The sequence below is a fragment of the Lynx rufus genome, unplaced genomic scaffold (genome assembly GCF_022079265.1).
Source record: "Lynx rufus isolate CCGP_SWC_20201006 ecotype Redwood Valley unplaced genomic scaffold, mLynRuf1.p SCAF_6, whole genome shotgun sequence".
Lineage (NCBI taxonomy): Eukaryota > Metazoa > Chordata > Mammalia > Carnivora > Felidae > Lynx > Lynx rufus.
Window position 1 is genome coordinate 100,475,665 of NW_025814878.1, and position 16,847 is coordinate 100,492,511.

The 16,847-nt window shown below is 44.8% G+C and overlaps 1 protein-coding gene across 1 annotated transcript in view; it reads left to right on the forward strand.

Annotated features, from left to right (window-relative positions):
* The first annotated feature begins 11,137 nt into the window (after nucleotides 1-11,137).
* PTCHD4 (patched domain containing 4) overlaps nucleotides 11,138-16,847 on the forward strand; it is a 180,068-nt gene continuing 174,358 nt past the window's right edge. The window contains exon 1 of the mRNA XM_047102519.1: nucleotides 11,138-11,563. Coding sequence (XP_046958475.1) covers nucleotides 11,138-11,563 — 426 coding nt within the window. The remainder of the gene's footprint in view (nucleotides 11,564-16,847) is intronic.

Sequence of the window (16,847 nt, forward strand, 5' to 3'; positions counted from 1 at the left end):
TATACACTCCAGCTCTAATAAACTTTTTGTTTAGGTCCTGAAAATCATCAAAAAGACAATCAGTGATCAGAAACACACAGCACTGAGAATGAGCAAGATCTACTCCAAGGTGCAGACAATCTGATAATCCCAGGAGAGCTGAGGCTGGCAACAGGGCAGCCAGAAGGGCCAAAGAGATGCTTCGGAACAACCACCACAAAGGGCAATGGATATAAGGCAAATGGGAGCATAGATCCGTGTCACCAACCACAAGGACTAAACCTAAGGCTCAAAAGTAATTTGTTATGTCTTATCCTTAGTGACAGTTATATTTCTCCTTTCTTCCTTAGTTTTTTTGTTGTTGTTGTTTTGTTTTTGTTTTTTTGTTTTTGTTTTTGTATACTTCTATCACACTAGGAGAGCCATTCGGGGATGAATTAAGTGTCTATTATGCTATTGTATGTTTATTATACGTTAGTTATCCTGCTAGAAACTGAAGGTACAAGACCTGAGGGTAATAGGCATTGTCCTCATGAAGACTGCAGACTATGTAGGAGGAAGATAGAGATTAGTTCAATACAACAGAATAAAGATTTCCCTAAGTTTCACAGCTGCTCAGCAAAGGGGGGGGGGGCACTGTGCCAAAGACGAAGGCCCACAGAAAGGGTTCATCACAATTTCTGTAAATGCCTATTGATTTCGCCTATGTCAACAAGATAACTAAATCTCCAGATGGTTAGTCTACACGTTTTCTGGAGATGTGTTGTTTACGTACAAATGTGAATGGTCATAGGAAGCTTTCTTATTTTTTCCATTTGAATATTAACTCATTTTGTTTACACTGATGTTCCTGGCTAAAAGGCTGAAAATTTCCCAAAGGTCACGGTGAAATTCCTCACCTCGTTTGACAGACTGAAGACCAAATTTTTGAATGTCAAGCACCCTTATAAATAGTCTGAGTTTGTCTGTTGTCTAATGCCATTTCACTTATATTTTTTCTGAAGAAATCTGTTTTCCTCAGCAACAAAACTCTATTGGGAATTAAGTAATAGGCAGGTGCTACATCAGGGGTCAGGCCCTCCCTTTTTTCTCCCCTCAATGGTGACACCATTTTGGGTGGGGTGAGAGGGAGTCCTTATACAGGGCAGGGGTTATAAGCACAGGAGCGAAGCAACTCGGTCTTTCATATTGTGATTCCATATTGGCTGCAAACCCACCCAAATCTTTTCAGCCATATGCAGCATTGGATATGCAGAATGTGAAGTTACTCAGAAATCACAGTTGCAACTATTGGGAGCCGTGGTGTACCCGGTGTGGGGAGAAGGCAGGGTGGTGGGAGCACTCCACCTAATGTGTAGGCAGTAATGTCATTGGCCGTAGAAACCTTAAAGAAATGATAAAACTGAGTAAAATCTGGTCTCTTCTTTTACTATCCCCATGCATTGTCATTTTAACAATGCCAGCCGTATAATCCTCCTCCAAGCTGGGTTAGACCATTCTTTATGTGACCCTTCTGCCTCCCCACAAAGTCCTCTTCTCTGTACTTACATCTCTCTTTCTCCCTGACCCTAAGGGGGCAAGGGCTACCGTTACCAGAGCTGAGGAGTGTTGTTCTCTTCTTTTGCTGTTTGTAATGGTGTCTGATCACGCAGCAATGAATGTGGAATTCTAACACGGGGCGACATCCCTAATGCTTTCCCGTTCGAGTATCTCTTCTACGGTGAATCTGACGCTCACTCCCATTCAACGATTGGCTTCATAAAATTCTATTTTTTTCTTTTCCAGCATCTGATGGGAGAACTGTCTTGTCAGGAAACAGGATGTGCAATTTCGTGGTCAGGCCTGAACTTAATGAGCGACTCATCCTTTAGGCGCAGATTCTCCGCGGTTGCAGGAACACCACTAAAATCCCGGATCGGTAACCAACCACTGGATTTGATGATGAGGACGTGCGTTTTGGAAAACGTGCAACTTCAAAATAAACAATTTTAGAGAATTATACTACTGAGTTCATCCACAAGAGAGAGATGTTTTTCAGAGTAATTTCAAGAAGGCCTTGCTAGGGACATTTTGGAAAAAAAAAATACTACTGGGAGGAAGGGAAGAAGGGAAGACCTACAGGAAGGAAGGAGAGAAGGCAAAAAAAAAAAATGGAGGAAATCCTTCGGTTTATTGTAGGGCCAACTGATAGACCTGTATTACACTCGGATTTCAGAAAAAAATTAAAAGATGATTTCAAGGGGCGCCTGGGTGGCTCAGTCGGTTAAGCATCTGACTTCAGCTCAGGTCATGATCTCACGGTTCGTGGGTTCGAGCCCCGCGTCGGGCTCTGTTCTGACAGCCCGGAGCCCAGAGCCCGCTTCGGATTGTTTCCCTCTCTTTCTGCCCCTTCCCCACTCATGCTCTGTGTCTCTCTTAAAAATAAATACACATTAAACAAAAAAATTTAAGATGATTTTAAGAAAAAAGTGTGATTTACTTCTTCCCAAATTAGAAAATCTTTAATAGTTGAAAGCGGAATGTGTACAAAGCAGTATGTCGTCTTAGTGCATTGTCCGATAAACGTCAGCACTTAACTGCGTTTTGGCAGGCAGTCTTTCGTTTTCCGTCCAGCTATTCCCCTGTGACCACAATATTCTGAGTATTTTTCCAGCCTCTCTATCTTTCTCCAGACCAACACCAAAGCCCGCGTTCTCCTGTGTGCTGGACCAGTCCTCACCCTCAGTGACACTCTGTTTGATATCGTGCAAAGAGTAAACAGGAAAGCAAGGCTGACACTTGAACAGGGAATGACGTGTTAAAAGGTGGCAGACCTCACAAAGGAACCCCATGGAAGCAACTTCCGGAAGATGACGGAATCCCGGCAGGACAAGGCGGCGATCACCTACTTCAATTTTATTACTTTGTATCAGTTTACCCATGTAAATCTAAGGCCTACGGACACTGAAATGATCTCACCAAAGTGATAAACAGTGGTGAAGCAAGAGGAGAACCTGACTAAAGATTAAGACAAAAGCGATTGCTTCAAATCTTCTCCAAAACTTACTCTTAAATTCCACCATAGGAAAATACCAGTTCGGACAATAATTCAGTACTGATGATTTATTTATAAATGGTATATTAGTGGATGTCTACACTGCTTTGTTCCTCTTTTGAGTACATAGTGTGACTATTTTACAATGGGAATGAAATGGTGTTTATTTTCAGGGGTAAGCATGCAGGGTGCAATGAGAGGACAGTGGCACTGAACCTCTAAGCCACATTTGATGCACAATCTTATATATGATGAATTTTAGGTTATCAAGTAATGCAAAGCCTATCTAAACTTCCTATAACTGTTTTTAACGTTTATTTTGAGAGAGAAAGAGACAGGGGTTGGGAGGGGCAGAGAGAAAAGGCGAGAGAGAGAGAATCCCAAGCAGGCTCCACGCTGTCAGCCCAGAACTCAGTGCGGGGCTCGATCCCATGAACCCTGAGATCATGACCTGAGCCGAAATCAAGAGTTGGATGCTTAACCAACTGAGCCACCCAGATGCCCCTCCCATAACTTTTATTAAGTCAAGATGTTTGATTACACTCTTCAGTCATTACCAGTCAGTCATCTCCTACTCATACAGAAACAGTGATCAGAGATAGTGGATTCCCCCCAAAAAATAATACATATTTGTACCCCATTGAAATAAACGTAATTTTTAAAATATCAAATATCTCACGGGTGCCCGGGTGGCTCAGTCCATTAAGCGTCCGACTTTGGCTCAGGTCATGATCTCATGGTTTGTGGGTTTGAGCCCCGTGTTGGGGTCTGTGCTGACAGCTCGGAGCCTGGAGCTACTTCAGATTCTGGGTCTCGCTCTCTCTCTGCCCCTCCCCTGCTCTCCCTCAAAAGTAAATAAATATCAAAACAATTTATATATATATATTTATTTATATATAATGTGTATACATATATGTGTGTGTGTGTGTGTGTGTGTGTGTTTAGCAAGGGGCACCTGGGTGGCTCAGTGGGTTAAGCATCCAACTTCAGCTCAGGTCACAATCTTACAGTTGGTAAGTTTGAGCCTTGCATTGGACTCTGTGCTGACAGCTTGGAGACTGGAGCCTGCTTCAGATTCTGTGTCTCCCTCTCTCTCTGCCCCTCCCTTGTTTGTGCTCCGTCTCTGTCTTTCAAAAATAAATAAACATTAAAAAAATTTTTTTAAATATGTGTATCAAATACCTTTGGACTTCCCCTGTGCGGTATTATAAAGCTTTTAACATAAACGGATTAAAACCAGAAAAACAATTCCTTTGTCAGATTATGAGTTTGTTTTCCATCCAGAAAGTATGGTCTCCAGAAACTAATTTGCTCCAGCAGAAAAACTCAACACCCAAGGTTAATGTCAGCTACCCAACATCCAAACATCCCTGCTTCTTCCTAAGGAAGAATTATGCTTCTTCCTAAGGAAACTTTTGTTTAAGACGAAACAAAACAAAACAAAACAAAACAAACTGACAAAGTAAACCCCACATAAACTCCCACACGACAATGTTCTCTGAGAAGAGGCTGGCCCCATTCCCAGCCCCATAGTGAGTCCAGATTGGTCTAAGCCAATTACTGCATTACTGATCCTCTCGCCAGTGATTGATTCAGACACGGGCCTGAGAAATGCGACTTCTGAGGAAATCTGTTGGGGGTCTTCTGGAAAAGGTTTCTTCCCTCTTAGAAGAGATGCACAGAAAGAGGCGGCTTCCTTCTTCCCCAGGATCTTGTTTGGCCTGGTTGTGTGGCCTGTGACCAAACACAAGCACGACGCTCATGCTCTGGGGATGAGCAAAACAGAATGAGGAAGAGGACTTAGGTTCTTAACGACACCCTTGAACCTCGAAATTAACAAGTTCTATAACTGTCATGCTTCTGGATACTGTTATGTTAGTGCTAGGACGTCCTTGGAACCATGTAGAGGGGACGGCCATCTCGCCAGCGCAACCCAACGAAAAGCCCCTAGTAGCTGCCAGAACGAATCGGAGGTCAACCAATCACCGAGCGACACCTTAGTTCCCAAATAAAGCCTTTGACTGCTAAAATTTTTTAGCCTCTGACTCCTATCTTCACCCTGCCTTACGCCTGACCCTAACATTTGGTTTGCCTGCACGTTGGTAGCTCCAGTTGGGGTCGGCCGCCACGACAGCATCGGCCCCTACAGTCATAGTGGGGTCGGTCATGTGGGTTTGGTCTGCATGTTCCCTGGCAGCGGCCTGGATGCGCTGCCTCTCCTCAGGGGTGAGGGTAGAGGTGAGGATTACCTGGATGTCACGCCATGTGAGACTGTAGGCTTGGGCAAGGTATTGGAATTCCTTAATGTATTGGGTGGGGTCAGCCGAGAATGACCCTAGCCGCTTTTCAATGGCGGATAAGTCTTGGAGGGAGAAGGGGACGTGAACGCGAACCAGGCCTTCAGGCCCTGCCACCTCGCGGAGAGGTAAGATGGCCGCTGGGGTCTGTTCGCTGGGAGGGGCCTGAGCACGAGTTCATGGGAGGCGAGGGCGGGACGACTGGGGGTTGGGAGTACCGAGTGGGGCGAGGGCCTGCGGGCGGCGTGGCTAGATCCTCTAACGGGTCGGAGATCGGGGAAGTTGGTGAGGTGGGGTGATGGGGGGGGAGGGTTGTGGGCGGGCAAGGAGCATGCGTGCAGAGGGGCAGGAGGAACATAGGGCGGGGCGAGACCTGAGGTCCCAAAAGGCCATGACGTAGGGTATTTCTCCCCATTTTCCCCGCCGAGGGCAGAAAGTGTCCAGATCGGTTAAGACTTGGTATTGTAAAGACCCCTCGGGTGGCCATTGAGAATCATTATCTAATTTGTACTGAGGCCAGACTACAGTGCGAAGGCGGATGAGCCGGTTACGACGAAGTTTGCCTTGTAAGCCCAGGAGCCAGAAGTTTTTAACAGACGTTGGAGGGGGGTAAGAGATGGCGGCGGTTTAGACTCGTTACTCCCCATTGGCGTGGCAGGGCGAGGCGTCCCTCGCGCTGCAATAAGGGGCCTTGCGGCGTTTGGAGGAAAGGAGACTGACTTGCCAGACGTCTCTCGTGGGTGTCAGCCATAGTTGGAGGAGGGAAGGAGGGGTCTGTCCTACTTACCGGCTCTTGTAGGCGCTTGAGAGTAGGGTGTTGGCCTCTGGCTTGGCGAGGAGGGAGCTCAGCCAAGGGAGGCGAGCTACTACCTCCTCCCGGGTTTTGGCACCAAATGTTAGGGTCAGGCGTAAGGCAGGGTAAAGATAGGAGTCAGAGGCTAAAAAATTTTAGCAGTCAAAGGCTTTATTTGGGAATTAAGGTCTCGGGCAAGGTACCGTGACTCAGGGAGAGAGAGAGAGGGAGGAGTCAGGGATGTCGCCCCCAGGTGTGGTGGGGCGGGGTTTTTAAGCTGCAGCGGTTCCGGGTTTAGGTCCGGGTGGGCCTTTTTCGCGTCAGGTCATGCTGTCGCTCGGCGATTGGTTGACCTCTGATTCGTTCTGGCAGCTACTAGAGGCTTTTCGTTGGGTTGCGCTGGCGAGATGGCCGTCCCCTCTACTGTGGTTCCAAGGACATCGTAACAGATAAGAAATGCCCTTATTGTTTAAACCAGTTGCTGGAAACATCCAAAATGATAAAGACCAACATTGCCTCTAAAACTGTATCTCTCAGACGTGCCCTTCCTGGACACGACAGGCCTAAGAGGTCAGACTCCTTAAAGCCACCACAGAAGAAGCTCAAAGAGCATTTTCCCAAAACCAACAGTGCTCAAGTTGCCTGTGGGACGGAGAAGGAGATCTGCGTGAAACTGCATTATTCAGCCTCTCTTGCGACTAAATTCTAATCTAAGGATGTAAGAGGAAATAACATATGCCATTCCAGACTGAGCCGTAAACGCCTCCCCAGCGGGCTCCTCTGGGCTCTTTCCCACGTTTAGCTGACTGGCCAGGAAATGGCCTCCCTTGGGAATGCCCTTGGAAGCCAGGAGTCGAAGATGGATGAATGACTTGTGGAACTGAGGTCTACCTTTTCTTGCTAAAACGGGAATACCCATAATGGACTGTTCACCTCGAACAAGATACAAACTTGTACTGTTTTACACCGCTAAAATTTAGAGGCTTATTTGTTACGATCACGAGTATTACAGCGCTAGTTAATACGACAGAGTTACAGGGCTTTGGTGAATGTTGCTGTGAATGAAGTGACGAGGGTAAAGAACATAATCCAAGTTCATAGATAAGGAAACAGGATCAGAGACCGAGGTGTCTCGCTCAAAACACCCAGGAAGTAACGTGAGGGGCTGGCCTAGAACTCAGCTAGTCTGGGTCCAAATTCATGTTCTTCTGGTGTCCTAACCCACAAAAGGCCAAGTGGATAAATGCCAACCTGGTTCCAAGTCTTGAAAACTGATATTGACCAACACACATCAGAAAAGACAAATCCTATATGAACAAACCAGTACAGATATTTGTGTTGTAACTGATTGGCCTCTAAATGCACCACTTTCAGATTTATTTTAAGCTTTATTTTCAATCAGGTTTACTAGAATTATCATGTGATTGATATCCACTAATATTCTAGTGCAAATTAATATCCTGTAGGTTAATCTGGAATATTGCTAACATTCCCCTTCTTTTGAGCATATGCTTTATCTTTCTAATGAACCCATAATAGTATTTGCCCTTAGCTTTTTACAGTATCAAAATTAAGAAGCCATGATTTTCTTCTTTCCTTCAATTTTTTTCCAAAAAAAAATGTTTTTATTATTGAAAGATCATTCAAAGATCAGCCACTGAGCCAATTTGTCACTGTTGAAGTGACAGGTAAGGAGGTTACAGGTAAGCATGGGAAAGAGGCTTCAATGACCCATGTGGCAATAGATAGGAGTTGGAGACATATATAAACCCATGTTTAGCTTAATCTAGATACAAAGAGCTAAATAAAGAACTATTTATAGATATACACATGCACAGATTAGTATACAGACAGTCCCCAATTTACAATGGCTCGACATACAATTTTTCAACTTTATGTTGTTGTGCATTCAGTAGAAACCATACTCTGAATTTCGCAAGCCACATGCAGTAGGATCATCTCTCCTGATGCTAGGCAGCGACACTAAGCCACAGATTCCAGGTCACCATGCAGTCAGGAAGGTAAACAACCCATACGCCTTCAACCATTCTGTTTTTCACTTTCAATATCATATTCAATAAATTACATGAGATATTCAACACTTTACTGTAAAATAGGCTTTATGTTAAACGGCTTTGTCCAACTGCGGGCCAATGTAAGTGCTCTGAACACGTTTAAGGTAGGCTAGACTTAGCTATGGTTTTGGTAGTTTAGGTGTATTAAATGCATTTTGAACTTGCAATATTTTCAACTTACCATGGGTTTTTTAGGACATCACCCCACTGTCAGCTGAGGAAAATCTGCACACCCATGTATTTCCTTGTTGTCGGTGGAGAAGGTTTAGAAGTGATGACACCCCAACAGCAAGCAGCACACTTAGCACCCAGATCTTTGTTTCTTTTTTTAATTTTTTTTTCAACATTTATTTATTTTTGGGACAGAGAGAGACAGAGCATGAACGGGGGAGGGGCAGAGACAGAGGGAGACACAGAATCGGAAACAGGCTCCAGGCTCTGAGCCATCAGCCCAGAGCCCGACGCGGGGCTCGAACTCATGGACCGCGAGATCGTGACCTGGCTGAAGTCGGACGCTTAACCGACTGCGCCACCCAGGCGCCCCCAGATCTTTGTTTCTAATACCATTGTCTAATAAACAAACCAGGGCTTCTCGAGAAATGGCTGATACTCAGACAGAAAAGATACAAGACAAGCCTGGAATATCTTTTAGTGCTGGAGAATATGGAATACTTTTTTTTTTTTTAAAGGACCCAATAATAATGAGATATGTCAAAGGGAGACAGAGCACCCAGTGGGCAAAGTGGAACCAATCTGAGCAACAAAGGAAACAAAGTATTGAATTCTAATCCAAGCACAAGAGAAATATTTATAAATACCCCTAAACCCATGCTGATATAAAAGCATTAAATAAATGGAATGGAATGGAATGGAATAGAATAGAATAGAATAGAATAGAATAGAATAGAATAGAAGAATAGAAATCTCATACAGGAGCAAGGGCTGGGTGGAGAACCATCAGGGATATTTATAGAAGCTATTGGCCTGGGGGTAGGGGGTGGGGTGCTGCAAACAGACTGGTCTTCAAGGTCAATTTCAATTTTAAAGGCTGGAATTTTTTCTTTTATCTTCTATATAACACCACCTTTAAACTGTTGCCCTTAATTAACCATTGCCCCTGTTTCTGAGCTGCCTGCAGTCTCTGGTCTTCTAACTGAAAAACTGATTCCACTAGGAAAAATAAAACTCATCTATTAGGAGGATGAGATTTTTCAGCTTTTTTGTATGCACACGTGGGCATATCTCAAGTATATGATGAAGAGTGGGTCATTTTACTATGATTAAGAAAGTGTGAATGAATCATGTTTTGAATCCCCATTTTCTCTATGAAGTCAGTGCAAAAAGAACAGAAACTTTGGAAAGCAGGTCTCCAGTTCACAACCAAACTTAGAACTTGTCTTCAAGGGTTCTTCACATTCTTTCCAGAACACTGGGCCTTGTGAAAGGCCCAATCAGCAAAAAAATAAAATACACACATCCACTTACTGATAGTAAAGTTTTTGAAGTTGATGGGATCTGCAGGTGAGAGTTTCTCATCTTTACAGGGTTAGGTACTCAGGGAGGAATTGTACCTGGTGGGAGTTTTCTCTCCTCTGTGGTGAAGGAGACTCACTGTTTTACATATTAAACGACTCCAGTGTATTTCCTCCTAGCCCTGTCACCCTCTTTATTGAGGCAAAACCTATGTGATGGGTGTCCCAAAATGTTTGTTTCTGTAATTCCACTCACAAGAGAAAACTAGATAGCCTCTGGGTCTACTTCATATCAGAATAAATCTGATGGAAGGGAAAATGGGGAAAGGGAACTGAAACCAGAAACTAAGAACTTTTTGTCCTAAACTTCAAAAGTACAGGAAGTGAACGTAACATTTTATGGGAAACTACACACTGCCTGTGGATCTTCACTACCAACCCGCGACACACACAAACACACACACCAAGCCACAGGCGACTGCTATTGGCAAATGCCTCCTCTCCAATCACCAGATCAAGGAAGGGATCTCTAGAGCCCCAGCGCACCACCCACAAATGGGGTCTCTGGCAGCCCTCGGCTGCAGCCTACTAGTCTGGAATCACGGCGGGAAGGTGTTGCAAGGAAATCCCTTGCATGCTTTGTGGTATGTTAAAAATGCAGCATCATCCTCTCTGCTCTCTTTTTCCTTCGGCAGGAAAGCAGATTTCGAGGGCACAGGGAAACTGGAGGGGCAAAACGGCTGCTGGCCTCCAGGAGCCCTCGAGCTCCCTCCCTCCACACCCCCCCCCCCGTACACCCCCTCTCCCCCCCGCAGGCTCTAACTGTCTTTGCTCCAATGGGCCAGCAGCACCTTCACCAGTTTCCTCTTCCATTCACTCCAGCCAGGAGGGAAGAGGGAAAACAAAACTCTAAAAATAACTGCCAGCATCTTAAAAAAAAAGCTTAGCTGCCCCCCCCCCACCTCGCTCCCTCCCTTCTAGTCTCTCTCTTCCCCGCCCCCCTCCGCCCCTTTTGGGGCACATGTCTGCTTCTTACAACACCGAGGCACATGGTTCCAGTTAGGCACCGAACCCCATCAGGACGGAGAGGAAATCCACATCTGTGGGACGCTCCGCACGGAACCACCTCCAGCGAGGGAGGCCGGGGGACTGCAGCACCGAGATGAAGGGCTAGACCGAGGGAACGCTGCTCATGCGGTGAGAGGGGCGCGGGAGGCGGCGAGGGCGCGGGGAGGCCGGGGAGGGGTGGGCCCCGCGGTGCCCCCGCAGCGCGCTGTCGATATTTGCCCGCCTTGCTGCAACTTGCTGCAGTGTTTGAAAGAGTAGTAGGAGCGCATGGAGGTGGGGCCGGGGAAAGACCAGGCGGAGTGGTTGGGGGTGAGCGCGGAGGGGTGGGGACGCGGCGGTGCTGGGGAGGGGGGCTGGCCCGGAGGGGGGTGGGATGGGGGAGCGGGGGGGGGGGGTGGCCCGGCGCTTACACATGTCACATGTGCTTTTTAAGACGGCCGGGAGCGCCTGCGAGCTGGATCTGGTGGAGGATGCTGCGGCAGGTGCTTCGCAGAGGGCTCCAGTCGTGCTGCCACAGGCTGGGCTTGTGCGTGAGCCGGCACCCGGTCTTTTTCCTCACCGTGCCCGCAGTCCTGACCATCACCTTCGGCCTCAGCGCGCTCAACCGCTTCCAGCCCGAGGGCGACCTGGAGCGCCTGGTCGCTCCCAGCCACAGCCTGGCCAAGATCGAGCGCAGCCTGGCCAGCAGCCTTTTCCCCCTGGACCAGTCCAAAAGCCAGCTCTATTCGGACTTACACACCCCTGGGAGGTATGGCAGGGTGATCCTCCTCTCGCCACCCGGGGACAATATTTTGCTCCAGGCTGAGGGGATCCTGCAGACCCACCGAGCCGTGCTGGAAATGAAGGTGAACCACAAGGGCTATAATTATACTTTTTCCCATCTGTGTGTGTTGAAAAATCAGGATAAGAAATGCGTGCTGGATGATATTATTTCAGTGCTAGAGGATCTCAGGCAGGCTGCCGTCTCCAATAAGACAACAGCCAGGGTGCAAGTGAGGTATCCCAGCACTAAATTAAAGGTACGCTCCTCCTGCATGCTTCTGCCAATTAAAGAGGCAGCACTTCATTTCTTGCCCTAAACAAGCAAAGAAAATGCAGAGGTCTCATCCTTAAGACTCAGAAGCTAATGCTTCTTTCATTTTGGGGGCGGAGGGGGAAAGATGGGCAACTGAGTGAAGAAAACAGGCAATGAATGGTACGACTAGATATTAAGAAATTCAAAGCCAAACAAAACAAATGCCAAAAAATGAAAAAAAAAATGGAAAAAAAAAAGTTGTTTCTGAGACCCTGCAATTACATCTTTGTTCAGGGTTAATAAATCAGTGAATGGAAGGGGGAGGGGGAATCCTAAACAATTTGGGGGATTTCTTTTCATTATGGGGCTCGATGTATTTCTTATTACTGATTACACATCCACCTGGTGCCATGTTCACCTATTTACATCTTCAGCCTGGTTTGATTTTGACATGTAGCGATTTTGTGTTTTGGTGCCTTGTGAGTGTGTGTCTGGAAGCAGTGGATATGAATGTAGTAGGGATTTCAGGAATTATGTGTAAGTGTGTTAGCATAGCAAAAGAAGCAGAGACGTTCTATGTGTAAAAATGGGGATGTGCAGGTAACAGATGTTCCCGTAGACTGAGTCCTGTTACCCTCCTTTCCCGTCACAATATCCAAACCAAACCAAGATGATAGCCCAATAGCAAAGAAAAAAGAAAAATTCCACAGTCAGCAGAAGTTGCAAAAAAAAAAAAAAAGATTATTTCAGCATTAAACATATTATGCTGTTTGAACTCTCGATTCAAATTTTGTTGCTCAAATGAGATTTCTAAACTCATCCTACACTGTCAGGATTGAGCTGCTGCAGGCAATGAGGCATGCAGTCTCCAGGTGACTGAAGTTTCAGGGACAAATGTGACTTCCAAAAGAGTCACTGCACCATTTGTATGCTCGACCCTGTGTGTGCTCAGAACCTGCACAACGGAGAACTCCCAGGACAGGTGTTTCCCAAGAAGGAGGAATTTTCTTTCTTCTAACGTGTATAAGGCTATGTGTGTGCTTCCATGGAAATAATGGAATAAGAGGGACCTCGTTTGGGTAAATGGATGGCCGAATATCACTAATATTTCTCTTTATGTATTTGAGATAGTCAGCATCTATACACGATTTAAAAATAACTTTCTGGGGTTATTTTAGATACAAAGGCTCTTTATTGTGCATTGAAGGAGAGTTTTGTGCACTTAGAAACTAGGGATTCCTCAGGAAACCTCATAACCTGCCTCCTTTTAACACGTTGTCCTTGTTTAAATGCATCCAGAGGCTGACAGGGTTTCAGCTTTACAAAGCTGAGCAGTCCCTTGGGGTTTACTGAAACTAGACAGATGATTCATCAGCTTGAAATCTAGGTAAGGAAGGGCTTGCCTGCTTCACACTTATCGAAGGAAGCATGATGAATATATGTGGTTGGGCAGCATGCTTTTTGTTACCCGAATCCTTTGCCATCAACATTATCACTTGCTACAGGAAAGGATGCAGTGGAGGGAGAGGTGATCTTCTAGCCTAATCTTTTAACTGAGTTCTTACCTATGCCGGACATCTGGTGTAAAAAGCCATTTGAAACTGTGTCATATTTAAGTTTCAATTTGTTTTCCCTGTGGAGGCAAGTTTGCAGATTATTAACGTGCCTTATTAATTGGGTCCCTTATTTCCCTTATTCAGCAGTACTCTCCAGGTGTAAGAGCGTTGGCCAATCAGCCACTGTGAATATTTTGTTTATCCGTCAAAACCATTATGACATTTACAGTATAAACCCCTGAGGTCTTTAATTCACTCATTTAATATTTAGCTGTGCTCCTGTGATTTGCTAGGGGCTCTTGTAGGCACATGAGACAGAATTTGGGGTCAGAAAAACAAGGTTCTTATTCTCACAGGGCTTACAAGTAGTGTATGTCAGTATCCTCACCGAGAGTTGCCTGTGTGCAGGGATTCTGCAATCTTTAGGTTCCTCACTGAGCCAACACCATACTAGGCCTATCATTGGCGCTCCATCTAAACTTTTTGGCTGATTGACTGGTGGATCTACATCTTGGTAGGAGTCAGTGTATAATCATGAAAGAATGGTATAATTGATTACAAAGGCTAGTGTAATAGTATTAATAGAATTATTCTATTAACCATAAAAAGAACAGGAAAATTACACCTTGGCTCTATAAACTGTAAAGCCCTATTCTGCTCCGTTCTAATGTCAACGCTTCCACACATGTGCTGGCTTGACTCTCACTGCATGGCATCAGTGGGAGTTGTAGAAGATAATGTTTGGGAAAATGCATCCTTTGAGTGTCTTCTGAGAGCAGTGGGTCCTCTCAAGCATCCGGATGCAATCTCACACATGCTAATGTAATATAAAATATAATTTGTGGAGTACCGTGGAGAGCTCGAATCCTATCAAAGGGTCTCCAAGGATGTCTAGGTTAAGAGCTCCTTGTCACAGAGCAAAATGAGATGGCCTCTTGTTTTGATTACATGTTATTTGGAGATGATTTTGATTCACATGTGGCAGTGGTTCTCAAGAAGTGTCCCTGGGATGTTGATGTATGGTAAAGTTTGAGAACTTCTGATGTATGCGATTTGAGGGGAAATTTTGTACTTACCTTTTATGGCCCTCTAATTCATTTTGCTTTCCTCTCTCATACTTGGGTCACCTCTCTTCCCAACTCAATATGGAAAATTTTCATGGTGGAAGATGCCATTGATAGGCAGGGAAGCAGGAGTTGTGGGAAAATGCAAAATAAACAGCACTGGCTGGACAATGTGAGCAGGGATTGGCAATCTCTTGACACGGAAGAAGCAGCAGGTCAGTTCTCAGAGATAGTCTGAAGATGTAGAAACACCGATTGACAGAAAGAAGTGACCAGAAACAGTTCTGACCATTGGAAGGACATCTTCCAAATATCACGAGGACACCCAAGTAGTCCTGAGCACAGAATGGTTTAGAACTTCTGATAAACACGATTATCTTGCCAAGGTGATCCAGAGAAGCAGAGACCTGGAAAGTTGGCTGGTAACAGAGTCTCAGATAAAGTGGTATGAAAAAGCAGGAGTCAGCTTAGAATACTATAGAAGAAATGAAACATACACATTTTCAAAAACTGTGTGGAAAAGGTGCCCAAATCTGCAATTCCTACACCTGCCATGATAGGAACTCTATAAGGCTGTCTCTAATTAAAATCTTTATATTATTATATCCGTTATCATACTCCAGATGAGGCACGAAGTCATGTCTTATATTCCTTCTATGCTATTTACGTTCCCCCCAACCTAATTCAGTTCTTTATAGATAGTATTCACATCATTGATTAGTCTGTTGATTATTTTGTACATTTGTACTGTAATATCACAAAATTATCATCACTTTTCATACCTCTGTGGCATAATTTTATTTTTAAAGGTAGTCTCTACATTCTCCAGATTACTATAAAGTGTTTTTGGCCCCAATAGTTTAGAGACCTTTTTTTTTCCCACCTAGTAAACTACATATTGTATAAGTTAATACAATGTGGCTAGACTGAATTTCTAAGTTAAATACATAACATATTGCTGAACCCAGTCTCTTGAATAAAATGAATCAGGTGCTCAAAATCCTTAAGCAAGGACCACTCTGGACTCCAAGCTCTTTCCTCTGGCCACAGTAAAATGCACAAGTAAAAAGAAGAAGCAGGCAAATGGGGTCCATAGCAAATGGTGAGAAAGAAATGAAGCAGATTTGATTCCCCTGCAGCCTGTTCTTCCCACTAAATTTCATTAATCCCACACCTATGAATAGATGTTGAACTGAAGTGTACGTGCTTCAATATACCATATTTAAGAACAGGAGCAAAGAAAGATCTTCCTGTTTCTTAATAAAGGACAGCACTTCTGTGGGGACATTTCCAGGTTTGGAAGATATTGCCATTGATTATTTCATTCCAGACTCAATGGAAGGGCAACCTAAGCCAACATGGAAAGTGAGGACCAACATTATTTTAGAGATTTCCAAGAAAGTTCGGTTCTTCCAGACCTCTTTCCCTAATTTATTCTAAAATCTTGTAAGACATCCATGTCAGAGTCTTCTCTCAGGATATTTTGATTTAAGCTTACCTTCCTGATTCTGTCTCTTGATGGGGGAAAACATTGCTACCTTACTGAATGTTCAGATTTATTGTGCTTTATACATAGCATATTATTGTTACAAGTTTGTGAGTCAGGGGAGTATTTTTATTCTCATTTTATAGGTAAGGAAGCTAACGACCAGGTTAAATGACTTGTACAAGGCCCCTGAGATAGTACACGTTGGAGCTGGGATTTGAATACAGGTGTCTGTACTGAATTCTTAATCACAATACTACATTAGGTCCCATCACGCTCTGCGCCATTCTTTGTAACAACAGGCCTTTGTCTAAGAAAAATCTCGTGTCGGGGCGCCTGGGTGGCGCAGTCGGTTAAGCGTCCGACTTCAGCCAGGTCACGATCTCGCGGTCTGTGAGTTCGAGCCCCGCGTCGGGCTCTGGGCTGATGGCTCAGAGCCTGGAGCCTGTTTCCCATTCTGTGTCTCCCTCTCTCTCTGGCCCTCCCCCGTTCATGCTCTGTCTCTCTCTCTGTCCCAAAAATAAAATAAAAACGTTGAAAAAAAAAAAAAAAAAAAAAAAAGAAAAATCTCGTGCCATAATCCCCAAGTCATCTCAGATCTGCATTAAAAGACCACTATTGATCTTTCACAGTTGTCCGCTGGCTCACTCAGACCCACTAGTTCATAAGATGGGGAAAAGAAGCTTCACTTCTCTTATTCATCCATAAGGGAGTGAAACTTCCAGTCTGGGCAAACCCCTACTGTATGCTGACCCAGGAACCTGCTGCAAATTGTTTAGCAAATGCCTCACTGGCCAATGATTTCATCTTTAATATCATTTCACGTCAACTCAAAACAAACCATGGCGAGGCTCCATGATCAACTGCAAGTGGGAAACCTACAGTGTGGTCTACAGTTTTCAGACAGGGTATTTTGTCCCAGACAAGCTTGGGTGTTTTTGTCTTAAATTGGCATCAGGAAAAATAATTGATGATATAGGTTGGGATAAGACAATGGGGAGTAAATTG